Consider the following 25,289-nt stretch of genomic DNA (forward strand, 5'->3'; position numbering starts at 1 on the left):
ACACAACAACATATCCACTCTGCACTCAGCACCTAGAGATACTCCCACATCAGACCATGCACCCACAATAGATCCATTTCCAGACAAAAATTTTAGAGAAGATGCAGGGAGAGCAGAAAGCATTTGGGATGTTGTAAACAAAGCAAGTTACTACCACTAGCTTGGGGGTTAGTAAATCGGAAATCTGTGTTCAAGCTTCGCTGTTAGTGTCAGGCAGCAGCAGGCTCTCTTTCAAACTGTGCAGGCAGAAGACAGGTGCTATGTTGGAAGGCAGCACGTTCCCCCTATCAACCTACGAGGAAAGGCTAGTAAGCAAAATAAAATACAAAACCTTCACTTGGATTATTTTTTCTTTTCTGCAAGACAGTAAATACCCCCATCTTTTAAATGTTAAGGGGGTTTTAAGCTATAAGAGTATTCTTAGCCTTTCCCTTGTACTTCATATATCATTATACATACGCTGTAAACTGAATTTCATCAAGTATCATGCTCTCTATGGTGTGCCTTGGCTACAGCTCGCATATTACACATAGCCAAATGGATAGTTATCGGTTTCATGAGGTGCCCCCAACACAAAAGAATTTTTGATTTCTCGTTCAGTTTAATTGAAGGTCGTGCTCAGGTTCCAAAAGAAATTAGATTGGGCAGGATTTGCCTTGGGATTTGATAATGCTGGTCAATCTGCACCCCCAAAAAAAAAGTTTCCAGCCCTATTTGTTTAGCTATGACTCTTTCGCCTTCTCCTTCCTGGAAGCATTCCTGACGTCTTTCTCCAAATAACTAAACTTCTTGTTTAGCTGAGAAACTCTCCTAGTAGCATGAAACAGTTTTTCTTCAGCTGGTGGGTGACATCATCTTAATGCCTTTCACATGAGAAAAGAAGCACAAACCGCATCACTAACGCATGTAACATGTCCAGGTCATCTGCCTTGCTGGCTAATGGAAGGGGTCCCACATGTTAATCCTTGTGTTGCACTAAGACCCTTAATACTTCCACTACACTTAGGAAAGGACCTATTTACCCACTTTGGCTTGACGGTTGATTCTCACAGAAGTCTGACTCAGTGACCTGCCTCCCAACATGGCTACCATGTCCAATTAAGTAGAAGCCTTATCATGAAGTGGGAGATAGAGAAGAAGGCAATGTTGTACCTGAGCCTATTGTATGTCCAACGGAGTCAAAGGAAAGAACCACTGAATCTGTAACACAAGAGTACAAGTTCATTTTCCCCTTTTTCTTAGCACCGTTTCTTGCTGTAACATTTTCTTGTTATTTTGCTTAAACAACTCCTTACGCTCCCTTCCACCAGGAAGCAGAACAACTTCTTCACCAGCCAGACAAAACAACAGGCATCTAGCAAAGGCAGAACACTGGAGTATGCAACAAATCGCGATGTCATTATCCAACGAAGTAGCTACAATTTATTGAAAATAATTTCATTTTATGCCTAATAAGCTTGGTTGACCTTACTAAAACTGATGCTTTTGACTGCTAGACTGGAGAGCTTTTTCTTATCAAATGTATTACCAATATTTTGTTCCCACTTAGAGGACTTGCCTGTTATGATCAGCTCTTCCCTGACACTGTCTGCCAAGCCAAGTATTTTGTGCTCCTTGCAGTTCTCACCATGTTTTCCACATCTTTACTCACACTAGTGGCTCCCCAGCTGAATCTCTTTCAATTTATCAATATCCTTCACCTTTGTACTATATACAGCATATGTGCAAAGTATCAAGAAAATATAACCTCTCTACCTGATACCCTTTTATTTTGCCATCTGGGGATCACAATAGCACTTTTATCCATGATCGCAATGACAATTCTTGCTCACCAGTTAATGCCTGATACTTTTAGTCACTGTTTCATATGATGGGGCACACTTCACTTCAATTGTGGTTTACAGTTCCTAGTTTTTATGCATGCAACTTGACATTTGGCCACATAGAAACCCTAATTGCTGGCTTGCACTTAGCTCACCACATGATCCAGACCCCTTTATTAGTCATTCATTTTCCTCATATACCAGTCTCCCAGCCTAGAACCTGTTTGCAAAATTTATCAGTAATAATTTCATATTCTGTTCCAAGTAGAGCTGCAATATGGTACCATGCTCAATGGCGGGGTTTTTTTCCAGCTTTATTCTTACTTGAGACAAACCAACACTTATTTTGGTAGTAAGCCTCCTGGTTTGCCATCCATTTGGATGCTCAATGGCGGGGTTTTTTTCCAGCTTTATTCTTACTTGAGACAAACCAACACTTATTTTGGTAGTAAGCCTCCTGGTTTGCCATCCATTTCAATGCCAATCCCAACTGAAGGAGAAAGTCTACTGAATTCTACTCCACCACCAGTGGAGCAGAATTGGGCCCAGAACTTAAAGACAACTTGTCAATGGGTAAAATACAGCAAAGAACAAACCACCATGATAGGATTAATAATTTTATGGAATGAGAAGCTTCAAACTGACACAGCAATAGCAGAACTGCCTTTCATCTTCAGCTAAATGAATAGATTGAATCCCTTAGAGTTTCTCTTTGTAACCCAGGCCTCAGATGTGATCAACTGATCCCACATCCTTTGTAGCACCACAGCGGCTGCCTCAGTGCAAGCCCTCAGTGCAAGCCAAAGAGGTTAAGCTCCTGCTGCATCACCTTACATTTGGGCAGGCTACAATCGCAGACATTGACAGTTACCACGTTTCAGCTGATAATAACTTGACATAGGACCGAGCCCTTGGCTTTTCTATACTGTACATCATCCTCGTCCTTATTTTCCAGTTCTTACAAATTCAATAAGAATAGCTAATTTTCAAAATAAACATAGTAAAACTGTACATTGAACTGGATTTAAAACAATTTTTAAAAAGCAGGTCTGTGCTGTCCCAGATCCAACACTATGGTAGTAACATTAAAAAAAAAAAAAAAAAGATAGATATTACTAGTCTCAAAACTTATTCCAATAAAAATAAGAATCCATCTGGACTTAACAACTCTATTTCCTCTTTTGGGAATAAAATTCAGACATCTTTATATTATTCTAAATAGCAAGGGGTTTAATTCATTTTAACTGCGTTAAATTCATCTGCCATCAATTAATTCTGAAGTATCTCTGTGGGGTTTTACTTTTAAAAAACTGTTGAGATTTTTATCAACATAAAGTATTGCTTTGTAGTTAATGGCAAATTTAAATGTTCATTTTCCTGCAATATATTTTGCATTCAAACACTGCGCTTGAAATATTAGGACTTATCAAAGAATGGCTGAAAAGCATTGCAAGCACCAAATTAATACCATTATTGCATCCCACAAAAATAGTACGATGTTTCATTCCCTTAACTGAGAACATTATCTTCCTCACATAAACAAAAACATTATAAGTGGAGTAAGCATGTGAGCTCCCTTTTCCAATTCAGTCCTCCATGTGACTATTAGTTTCACAGTTTCAACATCAAATTCGCTGTGAATAACCTGTATTACAGTTAATTCCCCCTCTGCCCCGCAAGTAATTTAACAAACCATGGATCTTTATTAAAACACTGTGTTTATTTCTGGCATTAACACTTCAAAAGGGAAGAAGCTATAAACTTGAAAAAGGCTGAGAAGGTCATCATGTGTCACCTTTCTTCCACTCAGACAGCTATTCAAATTCAGCCAAATTCAGAGCTACAGGTTATTTTTGTCAGAGGTTGGAGATAAGCATTTCTTTGAGGCAAGCCATATTTATTTGCAAATATACCAGGTCCTGCTTCCACAAACGAAAGAAGAAAAGTTTCTTGCTTCTAGCTTCAAATCTCTTTCAGTCATCGCTCAGTTCAAAATTCTCCCGGCTTTCTAGACTTTTTTTTTTTTGCAGAGACAGTGGCTGCTCAGTCTGTGCCCAGTGCTTTCCCCAAGCCCCTGAGTCCTCTCTTTCAAAGGCAATCTTCAAAGGCTCTATCTTTCAAAACTTAATAAGACACAATGTAAAACATACCCACTTACACGCACCCTTGCTTTAGGTGCCAAGAAATGTTTATGTCTGAAGGAGCAGTCCCTAACCTTTCAGCTACCTACTTCCATAAAGCAGCTTAAATGTTTTTTCTCCTGCCTTCTTAACTGAAGAGCAGCCTTTATGCCCAGATCATGAAATCTGACACCCAATAACTTGCCAATTTGCACAGCTTAAGGCTGCACACGCCACAATGCCAGCCTTTTACATCTGTTTTCATGTTAGCTACAATCATTTTTTCAGTGGCTGCAGCAGTTTAAAAAAGAAAAGAAAAAAACCCCCAAGATACAGCAAAATCCAAATGCAATTCTGGATCTGATCCAATCCATCAGAAGCACCAAAGACAGCAGAAACACTCACTTATTTAGAAGGCTCTCAGTGCCAGGAATAACAATGGTTGAGACCTCACCAGCCAGACTGCAAAGTTGTTTTTGGTCTCTTTGTGTCAACATTGGGTCAAAGTTGCATTGGGACCAATGCTCTGGGTCACTTTCACCTCCCACCCATGATCCGGCTAGAGCATCAAAAATTGGACCCACACATGAATCTGCTCCATCATCCCCCAAAAAACAGTGCTGTGCAGGGCTACCTCAATGTGCTCCATCACAGCCCTTTTGGAGAGTGGAGGAGTGCTGTGTAAGACCCCCTCTTCCAGGAAAGCTCACTGCTATGGAACAAGCACAAGGATCCCGTTTCATTCAGGAACCAAGAGCTCCAAGACAGACTGTGCAAAGAGACTCAATGCTGCTCTGCGAACAAATTTAAACTCTGTTCCAACAATGCTGCATACTGATGTAGAGCTGAACTTGCCTTTGAAGGAACACAACTGGATTTGCACAGTTCTGTCCTGAAGTAAAAAAATCCTGCAAATCTGAGGTGGCTACATTTGTTGCTGCACTTACACCACAGTCCAGATAAGCCACCCAGGTATGAGGATTGATTGCATTTCAAGGCAAGGGATGCATTTCAAGTGTCGCTGACCTCTTACCTCTTCACACACACACACCCCTTTCCACTCCAGTGTCCCCCATCCTAGGTCTCCTGCAAATCCTTCCTCCTGTTTGTTTTGCTAACCGTGAGCTTTCTCAGGGCCTGGATAACTCTGCACCACACTCCCCTCTCCCCTACACAAGCAAATTAAATTACTCATCTTGCTGTGTATATTGTACACCTTAGGTCTAGGCATTTCTGGACACCAGGTAACTATTAAACTGCTATTTCTTATAGATTGCCATATCTTTTCCACTACTCTAGTCTCTGAACAGAAAAATAAATTAAGATTTGGGTCTTCATAAAGAAGCGATTATCCTGACCAACAAACTGCAGATTTGTAGGAGACAGAGAAACAAGGCCATGTCGGAAAACATCTTAAGTTTCATACTCCAAGAAAGAGATATGGACACCATAGGATAAACATTTAATATCATGCATGGGTACTGCTCTTGAGAGATGTGTGGAAACAGTTCCTAAAGCCCAATTGTGTCAAGTTCCTGAAATCATGTAAGAGCAAATACATGGACCAACTTCCAAAGCAAATACTGGCCTTGCTTTGATTTCATCATTGATGAAAATGCAATATACCAACTCAAAACAAGCAGTGGCAACACAGAATGAGAACAGCAAATATAATCCACATTTAATCAAGAACTGTATATAACCTGTATGTTTACCTAAGTGCTGTTTCAGAATTTCAGTTAAAACTTTTACAGTAAGTCCCTCTGAGAAGCCACTAACTTTTTTTGCTTTTTACAGATTCTCCCTGCAAGGATTTGTAGACTGGAAACCAAAGATGAACGAATAACTTCTCTTATCCTTTTTCTCTTCTTTTTTTTTTTAAAAAACAAACAAACAAAACCAAAACAGACTTTAGCAATAAACCAACTTCCCCAGGAAAAAAAAAAAAAAAAAAAAAAAATCAGTAAAAAAAAAGGATCGTGTGCTGCTTTGGAAGTGGTCCTGAGAAACCACAAACCATCAGTCCCACAGGAGTTGTAAGAGTTTAATAATAAAGGCTCAACACAGCCTCAATACCACATACCATTACAGTAATACGCTCCACAGACCAAGCCAAACAGGGAATACAATAATACATCGCAACATAAGGCTGTAATTTGGCATGGAGTCTCCCCACACGGAGACTCAAGCTCTGAGGTCTGCATTGCCTTCTTGTATGCATGATCACCGTTAAGTTTCTCATTCCATACCCCTGCTCTCCAGATACTCCGATGGACTGTTAGAGAACTGCAACCTGTAGTTAATAACATTTAATGTAATTTCTACCTCCAGAGCTTGATCAGAGACCAGATATCCTGCAGGGCTCCATCACCTGATCTGGGGACGGCAATTGCAGTAGCAACGTTAAAGAATAAAATTTTGATTCAGAGTCAGAATGAAAAGAAAGATTTTAGGTGCTGCTTTTTTACCGCAGAATTAGAAGACCATCCATAAAGAAAAGGGTCTGTCATTCAGCTGTCTCCCTTTTTCAGCTGAGTACTGAAAAGGATAGGCTCAAACACCCCAACAGCCATCAAAATCTATTTTCTATTTGAGATCAATATTCTATAACATGACATATACCAGAGAAGGAACACTCAATGCACAAAACTCTTCATAACTTAGTGACGAAAAGGCCAGTAATAACAAAAACTATCCTTATGTTTCATCTAGCCAGAAAGTGAAGGTCACAAAAGCAGTACCACTCTCAGAAAACATGCTACTCTCGGGATTCATTTGACAAGAAGAACTGTCTCAGAACATCCCCTGCCCCAAAGAAAAAAATATTTGGGAAAAAAACCACTCTTATCATGACTACACAACATTCTGGATAATTCTTATATCCAAGGAATTGAAGGGAACTAAATAATTTCAGTTCTTTTTCACAGATACCTCGCTTAGATACCTAAAGCATGAACATCCTTCCTCAGATTTGGTAAAACACAAGAACAACTGCCTGCACTTACAAATTACTTGACAGGGCATCCTTCACTTACAGATGCTTTGTTTTACTTGCTGAAGATAGATTTAGGGAAGGGCTAAGTTATTTATTCAGTCTAATCATAAATACCATCCTATTAATTTAATAAGTATTCTACTTTTGCATTAATGTTGTGTTCCCCCCCACTTGGTTTATTGGTTTATTCCACTTTACTAAGCTTTTTCTTCTATAGTACAACTGATTTTCCTACTTCTCCACCTTTTTCTGGACGCAGTGAGATGGCTCTGTATTAAGAGCACTGGTCACTACAAGAACACCTTCTGTACCACAGCCTCAAGGTTGCTCTGAGTTACTCATATTCTTTATTCAAAACTCAGGGCACTAATTATGACATCCCATATGCACCACCTCACACAGTGTCAGTGAAGGTCAAAGGAAACATATATGAGACCACTCTTACTAGTAATCTCAGCTCCTACACACGCACTCTGCGAGAAACAATCAGTAGTGTTCCCATGCTTAGACACCACAAGAAGTTACAATCTCAAGTGTATTATTTGAGCAACGTTATTCTAACATTTTCAGTATCTAAGATGAGGAATATACAAGGACAACACACATACAGACACACTTCCTAATCACAGATGTGGAAGCTAACAGCAGTAAATACAGATTGCAAGTTTTGGCAAGCAAACCACATGAAGAGTTTCTGCCCAGTGCTGTCTGCAACTGATAGGAGACTCCGGGTCAAAGTTCAAACTTATTCCCTTTATGAGATGGGAGAAGTCACTCAGCAACAGGACACATCTTCAGCAACAGGAAACATCTGATTGTAAAGAACACTTCCAATAAACTCTGGATTTTCTACTTTAATAAATTGTCTTAAAATAAGGCTGCACTACAGTGTTTCTGTTGCACTAAATTTGAATGCCTGCCCTGTGCGTCACCTGGCTTATTTGTATCGGCACAGAGATGTGGGAACAGGCTGGTGCTTGTCTCATATAACGTACCTGTGGGGGAAGATTCATCTTCATTTGAGAATGCGTATCATTGTGAAATACCGTAAGAATGGAAAAACTTCATTCTGATCTAAATATTAATTCACTTATGCACTGTACAAAGTTGAAAAGTTTTTGCATTGTTGCTCTAGCCAGCATCTCTTTAAATACTACCCTCATTTATACAGCACTGACTTTTTAAGCATACAGCACTAAAGTAGGCCACGCAGGTCCTCTCTCCATTTCTGTGGCTGACCCAACAACACACCCTTTTTATTGACAGATGAATTCATGGCCAAGCTTAGAGAGTTGAACCCAAATTCCTCGGCCATTCAGATGAAGCTCATGCACAAGCTCTGCCCCAGGGAGCGCAGACAGAGCTGGTTCAGAGCTCATCTCTGCAAACTCATGGCCAAACTAAAGCACAGCCAATATGGGTAATCTTGCTATAACCCATACAACCCTGAACAAGTCCTTTGATGAAATTAAGTGTTTCTCACCTGTAAAAATAAACAATCTGCTTTTTTCCAAAGACCCTTGGAAAAAAGGCTTGAGAGCTAAGAATGGATATAGCAAAGTATTATCACTTGCCTCAATAATTTTATGTGGCATCAAGATCTACTGGTTACATTGTAAACTGCAAAGTAATTCTCTATCAGCTCTCAATTTCCTGTCATTTAACTGAAACTACAACTCTTAGTGATACAGAACTTGAAAGATGTAGTAATATTTCTTTAATGAATTTTTATGAATTTCATGGAACCTAACCAACTTTTACACTTGCTGTTGTGTGCATCGCTCCTTTTCCATCAGGACGTTCATAATGAAGTGGCAAATTAACTAAGCAAGAAACAACACTCATGTTCTGAACAGATGTATTTTTAAAATGTTCTGAGCATGCCAATTTTCTTTATTCTGCAATGAATGAACTGAATGAAAAGATGTGGTGTCCTGCGCCAGCTGGCAAATGCTTCAGAAGGATATTACATTGCTATTGTCTTCAGCAGTGCCCAAATAACCGTTTGGTAGCAGGAAGGGCTGGTATGTTTTGCTCATAAGATCAGTCTTTATTTGGATCTACTACATAACTCCACAGTGCCGTGACCAACAACACTCTGGGCAGAAGGACAACATGGTGCTTCACTCCGAGCATCTGGTATGTGTAGCTCCTCGGTGTCCGTCAAAGCTCACTATTCCAGGGGAAGGCCAACAGCACTGGCCTCTTAGGTTGTTCTTTCCAGAAGAGATGGACAAACAGTCCCCAAATGCAAAGGAGAAGCAGAAATCAAAGTGCTGCAGAAGTTCAATGAAAATATACTTGGCTTTGAGGAACACAACTGTAGAGAAGGTATAGATCTACCATAAAGTCACAAAAACAAACAGGCCAAACTGTTCCAATAAAGCTGGTATCTGAGAGGTTTTTCTCTTGACAGAGAGAAATCCTTTAATTAATCCCAAGCAGATTCTCAGTGCTTTAAGGAGCTCATGTCCTCCTAAGCCAAGTCTCATATTTTGGTTTCAATTATTATTGTAGCACTAAGTCAGTCATACACCCAAATTCCATAGTGGAACATGCAATAAATTACAAAACAGTAAAACTTCGCTCTTCTAAGCTTACAATCCATGTGGCAAGACAGAGAATGGATATTGGCAGTTGACGAATTACACAGGAACAAATGTGAAAACATGGGTCAGTAAGATAGTACCAGCTCAGTGCAAGAAAATTTTCTTGAACATCAGTGGTAGTACCAGTCTTTAATCAACGCAATATGAAGTGAAACCATATTTTATTTCTGAATAAAAGATTCCCTCTTTTCATCAAGAAATACAGTATTTGTGCACTCAAATGTAAAGCACTTGCTTTAGGTTCAGAATATGTATCTTCTTCTGAGTATGTATCTCCAGCTTATACTTCAAAATTATGAATTCTTTAACACATTTATTTTAAAAGGGTCACTACTAGTGTTTCTCAGATAATCTCAGTAACAAAAGAATACTGCAGCTGTCTTTATAATTAAAATTAACAGCAAATTTGTACATTGGAGTTATCAGGAGGCACAGGGGAAATTGTATTTAGACCTACCTTGTATGACTTGGATCTAACTATTAGGAATATTTATAGGATAGACCAATTTAACCAATGACATGATTTAAGACAGAAAACTACTCAATCAATGGTAAATCTCATTATTCTATATGGAATGTGTCTAATACTCATTAGTATAGCTATTATTTAGTTCGAACAAGAATACTGGACAGGACGGTTACAGATCACAACTAATTTTTTTTTTTTTTTTAAATGTTTTTAACACTCATTTGGACATAAGCCTTCGAAAATACTCCAATACATCATTTGCAAACTAAGAGCCAGACTCAATTTAATATTTTGGTGATGCAAAACAGATGTAAACAAAAATGAATTGGCCAATGCTCTCTGATTGCTTTCAATTCCACTTCAAAAGGTGCAAATTGTTCTTAAAGTATTTTTTAAAGTAATTTTAACCTAACAATACTTACTTATTTCAATCATTAGAAAAATGTAAATAGCATAGTCCCTCCAGTTTTCTTGGTTAGTGCTCACGCATATAACTTTCACATAACTTCTGGAATACCAAGCAACTTCTGTATCAAAAACCCCTCAAAACTTTCAAACATTATTACTCTCTGCTACATACTAGCAGCTTGAAACTATGAAGAAAGCAAAATACCCTTAAATTTGTCCTTAAAAAAAGTTCAGTTTCATACTAAAGACAAATATGCTAAAATTTCTTGATTAGGCTATTGCACAGCACTGGCACAAGGAAATTAATTCTGTATTTTCATAGTGCAAACAAAATATATACTGCTACTTTAGATACTATAAAATACAAAGCATTCATAATTAGAAATAAATTGCTTTACTCTTGTATTTTTACTGAATACAGACATGGGCTTTTAACCTTAACAAAGAACAGTCTAAGAACTGTATTAGTGACAGCGTCTTAAACTACATATACTCATATACAACTGTCAGAGAGCTCTGGAAGGCTGCTGCATATTATCTTTGTTTTACATAACTAAAGATACCTACATGCAATTAATAGCAATTAGAACAACAACTATTTTAATAGGCTGGTCTTGTTTCTATGCCCTCTGGGGCCATTCAACCATTTTTTTTTTCCGCTCTCCCTGGTATGGAAAAAACTTTTTCTGTGTGTTGGTTTTTCCGAGCTAGGTCTCAGAAACCTCTCCTTCCTCAAAAGCAGAAATATAAAGACTTTCATCAGGAAACTCACATTCTTGAGTTTGTTTGAAAATGATCTACTACTTATGATATTAAGCCAGTGGTCAAAAGCCTCCCAAAACGTTAAAGCACACATCATCTGGCCCAGCTGCCAGAATAACTGCCAACAAGTTCATATGTACAGCTTTATAGTGACACTTCTCATCTCTCTTGTGTCTGCCCAGACCACAAACAAATGATAGGAAGGAGTAAGGTACAAGAAAAGTCTATGAGCATAAAACATCTCCTGAACACAAGTGCTTTATAGGCATCTTCTCTAGACAATGGCAATGTTCTACTTTCTTTTGCATTACAAGAACGCAGACCATTTATTAACATGAAAGGTGATACTGAACAGAAGGGCTGTTGGATCCATTTTTGATTCATGTTTTTTGCAGTTTGGGGCCAGGGGGAAGTTTGGGGTTTTTTGTTTCGTTTTTAACAGCATTGCCACAACTGATTCCAAAATCTGAAGAGGTTTCTGGCCCATCAAATCCTAAAACTCATTAAGTTTCCAAAATGTCTTGAAGCCAAATGTCTTGAAGAGAGCTTGTGTGCCTTCGGCTTGTCTTCACCTTCCAGCCACACTAACTGGTCTACAAAGGGCATTACGTCTACACAAAAGCCTTGCATTGTCCTAAACCAAACAAACATTTACACAGGCAAATCTGAAACAAAGATGTTGCAGAAGTCATCTCTGCATCCTAGAAGGATGCCAAAACCAAATGCTATTCTGTTCCCAGAGTATCTGCTCGACTATGAAAGCTCCCATACTCGGAGGAAAAAACAAACAAAAAAAAGCTCCCAAAAACAAAAAAAAAACCAAAACCACAGTAACTTTGAACAGTGCATATATAGATTCTCATTTCCTATTATTTTCTTTTACAGAAGTGTTTGATTTGAAGAAAAAAAAATTGGTTCATCAACACCTAAGAAAAACAACCCAGAGGTGGACTAAATACCGTCAGTAGCACTTCAGTTCCATGTGCAGAAATTGCAGGACAACGAAAAACTTATTCAAATAACAGCAGCACAAGTGGAAGTTGATCATCACATCACCCAGCCCCTGGACAAATACAGCTGGAGACGATCTAAAGAAAAAGTGTTCCTCCTATCACACCACACAGAAAAATACAACGAATCCCTTTAAATTAGCACTTGGCAGAGAAACAAGCCACTGAGAAAACACCCAGAAGGTTAAATACTAAGAAACATTGGTTCCAGTCTAGGATCAATGGAATTAAACTGCTGAGCACCTAACTAAATTGTTTGACAAAGCAAACAAGCCTTCTTTAAAAAAATAACTCATAGTGTAGTTTCCAAGTCAGCAGTGGCTAAAAGCACAACCAAGCTGCCACTCCCCCAAGGGAGGAAAGGACTAAAAAGAGAGGCCAGTCTTACCTCCACCTACAAGAACATTTACTGTCGAAGGATAAATTGTATTGAAAAGATCCTTGTCTGTCAGAAATGAAGCTTACAGCGATACAAAGCTCGTGTGCAAAACTGAAGTAGGCAGTAAATTACGAGAGAACTGCATGCAGATGAGCAGTGTGACCAGGCTCAGCTGCTCTACTGTGTCCGAAAATCTTGGGTGACCCTATTTGGGAAAGCCACAAAGTCTCTTGCACGTTTGCAACAAGCAAATATAATAGATAACATCATTAACATCACAATCATTATTATTATACGCTGGAACAATATTGAAGGAAAGAAACTAAAATTTTACAAGTTCAGTAGAAAGGTAATTATTGACGCGACTCCTTTTGTTTAGTAACACACATTCACACACATTGCCACAATGCAATGTGCAATGATCTACGTTGTTCAGTTATGCCTCTGAAATGCCAATATTAGCTTTGTTCTTTTGAGTGGCCATGTAGACTTTCAGAGGACTTCAAGGGCCTCTGGAAACAAAACAAAACAAAACAAACCACCCTAAAAACAGAAAGCAGAAAACAACCCAGATCAATGGACTACTTTAATGAAAATACCAAGACAAGGGAACAGCTTGCTTAAAAACAGAAATCCAGCATCCAGCAGTACCAGCATCACTGAAGTATCAAATGGTTTTGATGAAGATCATGTGAAACTGCCAACTCTATTTCACCAAAAACTGGAACTTCAGAAATTGAGAGCTGTCAAGAGCAGCTCCCATTCTTAAATTAATTCCATTTCCACAAAGAAAACACACTGTAATCTCAGAAAGACAAACCTTCCACAGCACTCCATGACAGACCCCACTCCTTATTAGCATTTCCAGCCACCTGCTGAAGTATGCTCCCAGCCAGGATTTCACAGGCTCACTGGGATTCACAAATTTTAGAGTTTCGCCATTTCTGGATTACTCCACTAGCAGAACTCCTTATAAAAGGCAACAGTCAATTTATTAACCTTATTCTAAAACAGCTGCCTCATCTAACACAACTTCATTTGACTGGCAAAAAAACCCAACAGCTTGATGTTGGCAGGTCTGGGATCAATTCAGAAATGGAAAATGGCCTTTTCTGGGTTTGTGACAAGCCATCAATGTAGGCAACTTTCTGGCCATAAGTTTGACTGTGAAATTGCGTGCACAACTGAACAGATGATGGGGAAAGAGAGGAGAGGATTAAGTGAAGGGAGACAACGACGAGTAGGGCATTCTACGAATAAAGAATATTGCAGAAGCTTAAGACACCAGTTCACAGAACACAAAGGATGCTGGTTATTCAGAGAAAGCAAATTGTATGTTTCTGAATGGCTTAAGCTGTTGGTTTTTAAAGTCAGGGTTTGGTTGGGGGGGAAGGCCCACAAATATGCCCACTAATTCTCCCAAACCAAATCAAGTAATGGCAACACTAACCATCATAGATTCAATGCGATACACAAACCCGAGCATCTCAAGGCCAAGGACTCCATATGGAGAAATGCGAGCCAAAAGCAGGATTTAGGGCCAACTTCAAAATTGCACATATGGAAGAGAACTGCAACCACCTTAAGATCCTCACTGCATCCAAGCAGGCAGTTATCACCAGCTCCAGGCCCACAGACACTTGAGAAAAGGAAATGAGATTTATCAGTTACAGCAGACCAGTTTCCCACAGCTGGTTTTAATTAAGCTAATTCAGTGGCAGTGACTAACAGCAAGCAGAGCCTTCTCAAATCACTTTGCAAGTATTTTTGCCAGCACTTCAGCATCTGCGCTGACCAGGAATACTGGATACTAACTAGGATGTTATTCTGCAATTCTGTCTGAGGCACAGCATTTAAGAGTGGTGTATCCACTCCCCTTAAATATCAGCTGGTACAGCCACTGCTTACAGGTAACCAGAGCCATGGCTTACAGGTAACCGGGTGCGGGGAGAAGATGCAGAACTTGACGAAAGGTACCGGACACACTCCACTGAGAAAACCACTCCTGAAAAGGCAGTTGGATCACTTGCCAAAATCCCATTATACCTTAGCCATACCCATGCTACATGAAACTTATTAATGACCATGTCGATATTGAACAGATTTTGGAGCTGTAAGAAACAGAACAGCCTATATAATTCCTAGGCTAGTTGTGCAGTCAACTCCTCTAGGCCAGTTTTAATTTTGTGGATACATACAGGATAGGTTAGTTTTACCATGAAAAAATGCTTTGGGTTACACTATAAACTCAGAACAATCCAGGGCATGGCTAGACTGTGCAAATTTAAGCCCCATTTCCAGCCACACAAGGAAATGGAAATGGGTCTAGCAAGGGAGTCATTTTAATGACATCTAACTATATGGAAGTTTTTCTAAATCTGTATCCAGCAATCGGAATCAGAGAGACTAATGGCATCAGTACCAGCATTGGTACATAAGACCAACACACATAAGGAACAGACGCATCAGTAAATATAAGTTAAGAACATGCCAAAAGAAAGTACAGCCTTCTGCAGGAACATTTAGCACTTACCCAGACCTGGCCTGTCTGGTTCACTCAAGGTATGAATTTCAGATACAAAAATCTCTAGTTCAGATTAAAACATGTGACCTAGCCAGCTCACCACAAACGCAGGCTGAGGGATTAACGCTACTGATGCTCAAGCCAGGGAAGTCACAGAACCAAGCCTTAAGTCACGACCAAGGCAAAAGAAACAAGGCAAATTGCAGGATCATAAGTCCGGGCTTCAGGAGAGCAGAATTCAGCCCATTCAGGTACCTGCTTCAGAGAAATCCATAGGATATGGACCTGGAGAGAAGACAGGTGCAGGAGAGTTGGCTGATTTTGAAGGATGACCTCCTCCAAGCTCAAGAATCATCCAGCCCAATGTGCAGGAAATCAAGTAAAGGCACCAGGAGACCTACATGGATGAACAAGGAGCTTCCAACAAAACTTAAACATAAAAAAAAATGCATAAAGACACGGGAGCGGGGTCAGGTGAGCTAGGACAAATAAAGAGACACTGCCCTAGTGTGCAAAGAGGCTTAGGAAGGTCAAAGCCTGGCTGGAGTTGAAAATGGTGAGGGACATGAAGGGCAACAAGAAGCACTTCTGCAGGTAATTTAGCAGCCAAAGAAAGACTAGGGAAAATGTGGGCCTCCTGCTGACAAAACACATGGAAAAGGTCTGGAGAAATAGGCAGGCAGATCTCATGAAGTTCAGCAAAGGGAAATGCAAAGTCCTGCTCCTGGAGAGGAATAACTCTATGCCGTAGGGTGGGTGCCAACCTACTAGAGAACAGCTTTGCAGAGAAGGACCTGGGAGTCCTGGTGGAGCAGCTGACCTGAGCCAGCAATGTGTCCTTGCGGCAAAGGCGGCCAACAGCATCCCGGGCTGCATGGGGCAGAGGGCTCCCAGCGGGGCGAGGAGGGGATCCTTCCCCTCGGCTCAGCACTGGGGAGGCACTGCTGGAGGGCTGGGTCGAGTGCTGGGCTCCCCACTACAAAAGAGATATGGCCATATTGGAGCAAGTCCAGCGAACTAAGATGATTAAAGGATTGGAGCATCTGCCACATGAGGGGAGGCTGAGAGAGCTGGGATTGTTTAGCCTCGAGCAGAGAAGGCTCAGGAGGATCTTAGTAATGTAACTTGATGGGAAGGAATAAAGAAAGCAGAGATGGACTCTTCTCCGAGGTGCCCAGTGAAAGGACTAGAGGCAATGGGAACAAACTGAAAAGCAGGAAATTCTATTTAAACATAAGAAAAAAAACAATTGTACTATGAGGGCGAAGAAGATCTCCAGAGGTGCCTTCTAGTGTCAACTATTTTGTGATTCTGCGAAACACCTTTGTTCTAAATCAGCATTGCTCTCAGGGTTTTAGTGCAAGTATTTTCCCTCACGTTAGACTGATTCAGAACGAATTAAATGCAGAGGAGTCAACGGCAAGAAAGACAAACCTTCCAGTCTGCTGGTAATGCTATGCCAGGCAAGAAGTCTTAACAATGTGTTTCAAAGTGAGAACTGAATTTATCCCGAGTTGAGCACAGGATAAATCTAGTAACTATAAGGTTAGGGTTCACTTACAAAGAATTTCCTTCCCAGGATAATGAAATGTATTGTTACGGCTACTATTTGAGTCCAGGAGCGAAAATCCAAGAATGATCCTGTTGAGGTCATGACTATTACCCATAATAAACTGTTCTTTACTACTGGCTCTCAGAAGAGGAGCAGCCACTTAAATACAACAGTGTGCAAATTGGAGTGTTCTGGCCAGGAACTACCCAAGTTAGCTCGCAGGATCCAGGCAGTTTCTCTGCAGTTGTTCAATACACCCAATGTGACTGAAGTGTTCTGCACTGACAACTTCCCCCATCAAATTTCACTCATCAGAAGATTTCAAGCAGATGGATTATTAATGCCCCACATTCTGCTGGTGAAAATTTAAACAGTGATGCCGCAGAAGGCACAGCTGCACAACACAGCCCCAAACAGCCCCTGAAACCATTCCCCCACATCCCTTCCTTTGAGCTATCGCAGGAACTCCCCTGGTTGAAAGGTCGAACTGGCAAAACACCTTTCCCTTTTGGTCTTCTGCTGTTTTAGAGTAGGCTGGCATTTTTTTGACACACTATCAGTCGAGCAGAAAAAGCTGGCTCAAGGTAAGCAGTAGAAACAAGGGTTAGGGTTGAAGCTCAGAGAACATGAGTGATGTTTCAAAACATGTTTATAACCAGTGCTAGCAGTGTTTCCTGTAGCCCAAGCCCAAAAGCACACCAATACCTTTCTATCCACTCCTCCTCCATCTTAGCTCAACCCGTATCAGACATATCTCTTCTGTTTTCTGCTCCCAACTGATTCCATCGCTAAAAGCTACTCTACCATCCCAGAAACATGCAGAAGAATGAAGACAGATTGGGGAAACAGTTATTGGGGGCCTATGAATAAATTTCTTTCAAGCTTGTCTACATAAGGTCTTCTCCGAACGAAATCATGCTGTAGTACCAGTAAAATTATCCATGTGGACATAATGAAAGGTAGACTCAGCAGCTGAAGGATTTGGGGCTTCAATGAGTTTGCTACTATTTCTACTATATCTTGTACCTACAAGGGGTCTTTTCTGACATTATGGCTTAAATCAGCTTGCCAAGTGGAAACTTTACTCACAATAAAAATAGTACTTTTTGCCAGCATAATATCAAATAAACCCATATTAGAATTTCCAACAGCATAAGTACAGTTAGAATACAGTAGTGACCAAATTGAAGGTGTCTCACTCCCATCAGGATTACCAATTCCAACCCCAAATTAATACCAACCTCAAGGTGTACTAACACAGTACTTTGGCAGCAAAGCAAAATTAAGGAAATTTTCACACCCTGCGTGGCCCAGCACACCACTGCAACCCACCACTGCACCGCTGTGCCCAGACAACTGCTCACAGGGTGGAGGAGTTTGTAAACCGGATCACTGAAAAGGTATGGGACAAAAACCACCAAAAATACTCCTTAAAAATGCTACTATGCAATTACTTACAGCAGATTTGCCACCAAAATCAACATACCATGTAACTATACCCTCAGAAACTTAGATTTGGAAAGCTCAGGTCCTTTCCACAGAACTGAAATGATCTCTGGCAAAGCGGTAACATTCCTTAAAAGCAAGTCTTAAATAACTGCACACCTGTCAACACTCAAATAAAACACAACTCTGTGGTGAACAGCAGCCAGAGACTATGTAAGAACGTGGTAAATAAAACAGAGGAGGAGAGATTATTGTAAGGCTGTCCAACAAAAGAGATGGAATAATTGCAACTTTGTCCCCAAACCACTACTGTTCTTTTTTTATACTTTATCTCCAGAAGAAAAACTCTCTGGAAAGCTGTCCAGCATAATCAACGCCTCAATCTAGAACGAAGGAACAGTCTTTCCACAACACTGAGGGAAAAACAAGCTGTATCAGAAGACACATCTTTGAAGCACTTTTTGTGACAGCAAAAATAATGAGAAAACATTCATACTTAATTAGGGGATTGTCCACAAAACTACTTAGTAAATCCACAAATGGTTGGGATGAAGATGAGGCGGCGACCCAAAGATGACTATGTAATACCATGTCAACAGTTCCAGTGACCAATATATTAGGAGTAAAAAAAAAAAAATCCCAGCTCCCTGTGAAAAAACTCGTTTTTCATCTTACACCAACAGCACCCTCTGCTGTTAGAAAGCAGCATAGCGTAAGATGAAGCCCAACCCTGACCATCAGGAACATCTGATGCATCAAGAACACCTACTTAACTTTATTCATTAACTACCTAGTTTCCTGTAGAGATGTCCCAAGTTCGTTGGTTTCTTCCCACTACAGAGCCAGATTTTGGGTTGGTTACAATGTTAATCTATTTCTTTTCCCGAGACCTTTTTCTGTGATTGGAAAATGACAAGACAGTTTTAGCCTTGAAAATAATTTTAAAATTTTAAAAAAATAAAAAAAATTTGAAGCCTATCCTCTGAGGAAGACCAGAGCCAGTCAACACCACAGTAATATTTTCTAGATCATTTCTGTAAAGCAGAAGTGGCTTTTAGATTTTAAAAATCAGCACATCATCCATTAGCCACACATCATAGAGAAATCCATATATTCTATCAGAAGGTTCTTCAAAAAGCAACTTGAAGGCTACATCCCATCTGCAAATGGCCCCAGGGATAACAACACAGGCAGACTCCTCTACTTCTGATATCCTATGACCACCCACGATCCCCATGCTGGAAGAAGGACCATCACATTGCAGATTCAGGACAGTAAGAGCAGAAACAGGGAGGTGAGGCAGAGAGTCCCTTAGCTTCTCCTTGGGACGAAGTTTCCAGACCCATTCACAGAGGGTCTGGAAGGTGAAGCTTCAGCGCAAGCCATGAACTTCAGGAAACATCGCCCTCACAGTGTCTAGCTGATGATCTTTATCAGCAGAGAAATTCAGAAACTGGGTGTACATACTGGTCTTCTCACATCACGTGGAAAGCAAGGGGAGGGAGAATAAGCACAGACTATATGAGTGCTATAGGGCAAAAAATGCTCCTAAGCTTGATTTGAAGCACAGGCATATTCATCACAGAATGCCTATATGAACAAGCAGCAAGGAGGAAAACACATACAAGAGCAAGGAATGCTCTAACTAGATTATGTGATTAAGATTACTGTCCCAAAATTGTACTGTGAGTGAATACACTGAAGTATGTTCCGGAACTACAGACCACCTGTCTTCAGAAAAAAATAAAAATAGAAAATAGAAAAGAACCCTACACTGCCTAATCTAGAAAGCATATCAGGGCAGGGATACACGTCTACCGAAAATGTCTACAGCGCTTGAAACTGAAAGCAACCCAACAAAACATGTTGTCCATAACGATACTGCCAACAAGACACTTCCACCCAGTTCAGTGTCTTTTTCTGAAGAGATGGGAAACAACAGTCAATTGCCTTTGACCAAAGGACTCAACTTTTAAGCTTCAAAGATGGTTTCATGTCTTTCCATCAGAACAGACTCAGAACCACATTTTTATACATTCCATAGCAACAGCAACAGCTGATCTGAATCAGCACCACGATACTAAAACCCCAATGTCTTTGCGCTGAAAAGCATGAACTGGAGCGTAACTGCAAGACACATTTTTCTACTCCACTCATACAGATAGAGCCTCCAAAGAAATACATTCTGGAGTACCACACTCCAAGAAACATATGCACAAGTTGTAGAGTCTTTAGAAGTAAGAATGATCAGATTCCAAAAAATTTTCTCCACTAGAAAGATTAAAAATCCCAAAACTGAAGAAAATAAGACTGAAAGAAGCCTATCAACTAAGCTAAAATACATAAAAACATGTTGAGGGGGGGAAAAAAAAAAAAAAAAAAAAGAAGGTGAGGATCAGAAAAGCTTGCAATTGACTTGATTGTGACCAAAGTGATTTAGAGTAGACAACAGGAAAAATCTCTCTACAGGGAATAATAATTAATCACTGGGCTAGATTGTCCAAGTTTCCATCATTAGATTTTATAGAGTACTTCTGACATACGTTGGCATAAAATGATGTTAAAAATATTGTTTCTAAAGGCCCGGAGAAAGACCTCCTGCAGTTCTTTCCAAGGCTATTTTCTACAATTTCCTATGAAGGAAAACATAGTGGCCATTGTTAAAAAAATACAGCTTCTAAAATGGGTAGCAATATTTAAGATGAGATAACCAAGAAAATAAACAGTACTAGAAATTAAGTATATTAATCTACACTAAAAAAACCATAGTACAATCAGTTTACAAATTAAATATTTACTCAAGTATCTTAGAAAGTAACTAAACAGTTATACAACAGCAAAGGAAACTGCCTTGCAGCTCCAGCTCACTCCCAGTTGTTTTTTAATGCCAGAGAGGTAGCTAGGCTAAACAACAGAGCACCAGGAGTACCAAAATGCAAGATAATGGCACTGAGATACATAACATAAATATGAAAATAAGTGAAATTTTAGCAGTTAAAAATAAATACTAATTATTCTTTTAAAACTTAAATACGTATTTTGGAACTTAACACCATCCCTTCCTTACCTACAGATTGACTGCTATTCTCGTTCAGTTCAGGACTGCAGTTCAGGACTGCTATTCTCGTATCTTTCTTCTGTTAGTGCTTTTAAAAAAAAACCCCAACATTTAAAAACTAAGTTTCATCCATTTTTAACATCAGGACAGCAATAAGGAGGCTTCTGCCTTATGGCATAAGACACGTTATTTTTCAATACAGCCCAAGTCCCAAGATGGTTACAATCACAGCAACATAACTTCTTTCTCAGTATAATTGCTCAGCATTCATTTAGAAATTTGAGACACTTTCAAGCCTGTCCTTTAAGAGAAGCCAAAAGCATTTGCCTTGATGGAGAAACAACATGGGGGAAAAGAGAAATTAAAAATCATTAACTTGGATTTGCTCTATCTTCAAGATAAAACTTCTAATATACAAGTGCCTCCACGTGTTTATAATCCTGTCTAAGAGTACAGCATCCAACATGCAATTGCAGGAGATTTATACCTCACGTAATAGCATATAACCACATTTCCCCAAACATTTTATGGGACCAGACAGAAATTCCAGAGATGAGGCTTCACACTGTACAGGATGTAGTAAGGGAACCACCCAGCAATCAATGCAAAATGAAGCCTTCTGGAAACATTCATCCCAATAGCTCCCACTGGACATGGACAACGGAAATGCCACAAATAATGTTTTTGAATTAAAATGTTTTATAAAGTGTACATTGGCACATGCTAGGAGGAACTGATAAAAGTTATTTTAAGAGAAAATAGCTTAGAAGAGGAATATACTCACTTCTCAACTCTTACTGAAAGAAAAGAGATTATGGTATTTGTCATTGATTATTAGCTTTCATGCTCTGGAAATCTCACCTTTGAAGGACAACCAAGTAGAGCTGCTATGAAAAAGAGACAACCACTACTGTTGGTGTAGTCACTACAGACAGAAAGACAATTGCATGCAATGGCTAAAAGGAGTCAAAAGGTACATGAATCGGCAACATACTAGACTCTGGTCACCACCAGCACACATCTTATTGCACAACTAAGGGAATACTTCAAGTGTTCCTATTCCACAGAAAGTTTTGAATCAATGAAGCAATTCATGGGAAAGATTTAAATGGCTTAGTGTAGATGCCTGACTAAAAAAAATAAACCTCAAAAATAGTTTGGCAAATAACATCTGTGTTATACCGGAAACTGCAGAAGTAGGAGGAGTTGAAGAAAGAAGTCCAGAAAGTTGAAACATGACAGACTAAGCAATACAAATGCTCAAAAGGATTAGAAAAACCAAACACAAGCACACAAGGGAGACACAAAGGGCACTACTCCTTTTGGATGCAACACATTGCAGTCACCCAACTCCCCTTGAAACTGGTTGCAAACCCAAATTTGTCGTCACTTCAGTGAAGATCAAACCTGTGTTCAACACTCCAAACATCTCCACATTTTTAGTCACCACTCAGACATGCCTATCATTAACAGCTGGCAGCAGCAGTAGTAGTTCAAATGCAGCAGTGTTCGCACCCAATCCAGCTAATTTCAGCAGCACTGTCCTCTCCAGAGGGAACCAATTACCACATGCATGGCCTCCCTTGCAACCATCACCTTTACACCAGCCCTTGACATCTGATTACACAGCAGTCTGTAACAGCCATCCTCTTCCAAATAGTTCTTTGTTATGCTGAGCTTACTAAATAGCTGCGTGTCAAGTACTCAGAGCCTAAATTAGTAGTATTGTACAAACAGCCACTGCCTTTCCTCACTGACTTTCTCATCTCTTAAGCTCTGGAATTTCAAGACAGAGCTCTGATTATCTTGGAATACCCCACTTCCCACACTGCCTTCAGGACTTCACTTTCTACCTACAATTACATTTACAGAAAAAAAAAAGTAGGCATATGGAAAACACACTCAATGCCCATATAATCCTGTGAGTTCTTCAGGGGAAGGAAATTACAATGGCCACAAGTTACAGATTAGGAGGTTCAGACTGGACATTAGGAAAAATTTCTCTACTAGAGCACCATGGAACAGGTTGCCTAGAGAGGGTGTCTGTTGCCTGAAGTCTGTTTTTCTACTCATCCCTCTGTTCTATACTCCCTTAACAGTGACGACTTTTGGACTGAGCCTCTTGAGAAGCAAAAGGCCTTTGTTTTAGCAACAGCATTACCTATATCGTTATTGTATATTCAATACATTCAATATCTTACATTCAATGTTAAGTGCCCCTTCATTGATCTGGCATTTCTTCAGCAAGCTCCAATACAGGTACCATGCACCTCCAGTGCAACAAATGCACAATAAAGAGGTGTTTGAAACAGAAGGTGAAACACCAGAAAGTATATGGAACAATGTAACTGACATGAAGCAGCAAAAAAGTTTGGGGGCGGGGAGGGGAACCAAAACACAAAACACCCAAACCACAAATCCCTCCAAACGACAATGAGCCCTCTGTCTTAATGCATCATGTCTGGTCTCTAGGGAGAGCTACAGACAAACAAGGGATTGTGCAGATGATCAAATACCAGGGCACTAATACAAGACCTATGAGGAGAGACTGAGGGACCAAGGCTTGTTTAGTGTGCAGAAGACAAAGCTTTGGGGGGACAAAAGGGCAGCCCTCCAGCACCTGCAGGAAGATTACCAAGAAAACAGAGCCTGGTTCATGAAATGTCGCATGGTGGGACGAGGAGTGGCAGTAGGCATAAGTTGAAACAAGAGAGGTTTGGACTGGATGTAAAGAAAAGTCTGTTCACCACAAAGACAGTGAAGCGTTGGAAAAGGTTGTACAGAGAGGTTGTGCAGTCTCCATTCCTGGAGGTTTTCAGAACCTGACTGGATAAAGACCTGGCCTCACCCAATAACTGATGATGCTTTGACCAGAAGTTGGATTAGAGACCTCCTTACGTTCCTTCCAACTGGTGTTGTCCTGTAATTTTGCAAAGTCTTGCTCTGTTCTCAAAAACACTGAAAATTTTTGAAAGATATTTTAAACCAGAAAGAATTGGACAGTAAGGGGCACATTAAGACTAATAAATGTAGGTGTATTTTCCTCTAGATTTCTATATTTGGACACATAATACAAGATGAAAACTGTTTTTTTTCCCCACTTTTTACACGTTACACGTGTGTGTGCACACAAATGTGAGAGTATACAGCAGTTACATTTAGTAAAAGAGTTCTTTTTACTACTAAGCCTGCAATGATAATGGCTAGATGGACCCAGAAAAAAATATATGAATATAAATTCAGATGAGAGAAGCAAAAAGGATTCTGTTTTAAACAACAGAATAAAAGATACGAGACAGAGATTCTGCTCCAGAAAAACACTGCCTTCTTAATTTGCTACAAAAGCAAATCAGGAAGGGATTGATTGATTGGTCACTCCACATTAACCTTAATTTACTTCTCAGAATTCAACCCGAGCCAGAAGACTGAGTATTATTAAGCTTTTCTGAGTTTCAAAACAATAATATAAGAAAGTAACAGAGAAGAGACCAGCATCAACCACAGACTAATTCTGCATATTTCCCAAGTCTAATTCCAAATTTAACCCTGCTTTGCTAGAATAAATCTACTTTCATCTTCAAGTTGATCTCATATCAATAGTTACCACATGTGAACCTAAAAAGTACAAAGATTAGTTGTTTTCAAAGAAATAATGTGATATGTGCACTTAATCTTTTAGGTGCTTACAACATAGGAAACATTTGGAAAAACGTAGCAATTTGGAATAGGTTTCCTAGAAGGGTAGATTTGGAACCTAAAATCATCAGATGTCAATACACAGGAATTCCTCTGTCCAGAGCATCCACTACATGATTAGGGCAAAAATTCACAGGAAAGGAATATGCCTCTATTCAATCACATCTGAGGCATCCTTAAAAGAAACCCTTCAATCAGAATTTTTTTTTTTCCTAGTAAGTTCACAAGTTTAATACCTTGAAGTAAGATTCATTCTCCTTCCAAATCTGGCTTTCTAAAATCTTGGTTAGTCAGACATTCTTAGTTTTTCCAACCTCTATATAGATATTAAATTCTGAACCCAGATAAATTCTTAGACTCTCATTGTAATTTCTACTCAGAGTTAAACATTCACTACACTATCTTCTTAATCACTTTTTAAAACAAACAAACAAACAA

At 39.7% G+C, this 25,289-nt stretch overlaps 1 protein-coding gene across 1 annotated transcript in view; it reads right to left on the minus strand.

The window, feature by feature from the left end:
- LOC104081631 (CMP-N-acetylneuraminate-beta-1,4-galactoside alpha-2,3-sialyltransferase-like) overlaps positions 1-25,289 on the minus strand; it is a gene marked incomplete at its 3' end in the record, with an annotated part of 110,192 nt that overhangs the window by 71,189 nt on the left and 13,714 nt on the right. The window contains exon 2 of the mRNA XM_009584459.1: positions 1,153-1,200. Within this exon, the coding sequence (XP_009582754.1) occupies positions 1,153-1,200 (48 nt within the window). The remainder of the gene's footprint in view (positions 1-1,152; positions 1,201-25,289) is intronic.

This window comes from Fulmarus glacialis, unplaced genomic scaffold (genome assembly GCF_000690835.1).
Source record: "Fulmarus glacialis isolate BGI_N327 unplaced genomic scaffold, ASM69083v1 scaffold149, whole genome shotgun sequence".
NCBI lineage: Eukaryota > Metazoa > Chordata > Aves > Procellariiformes > Procellariidae > Fulmarus > Fulmarus glacialis.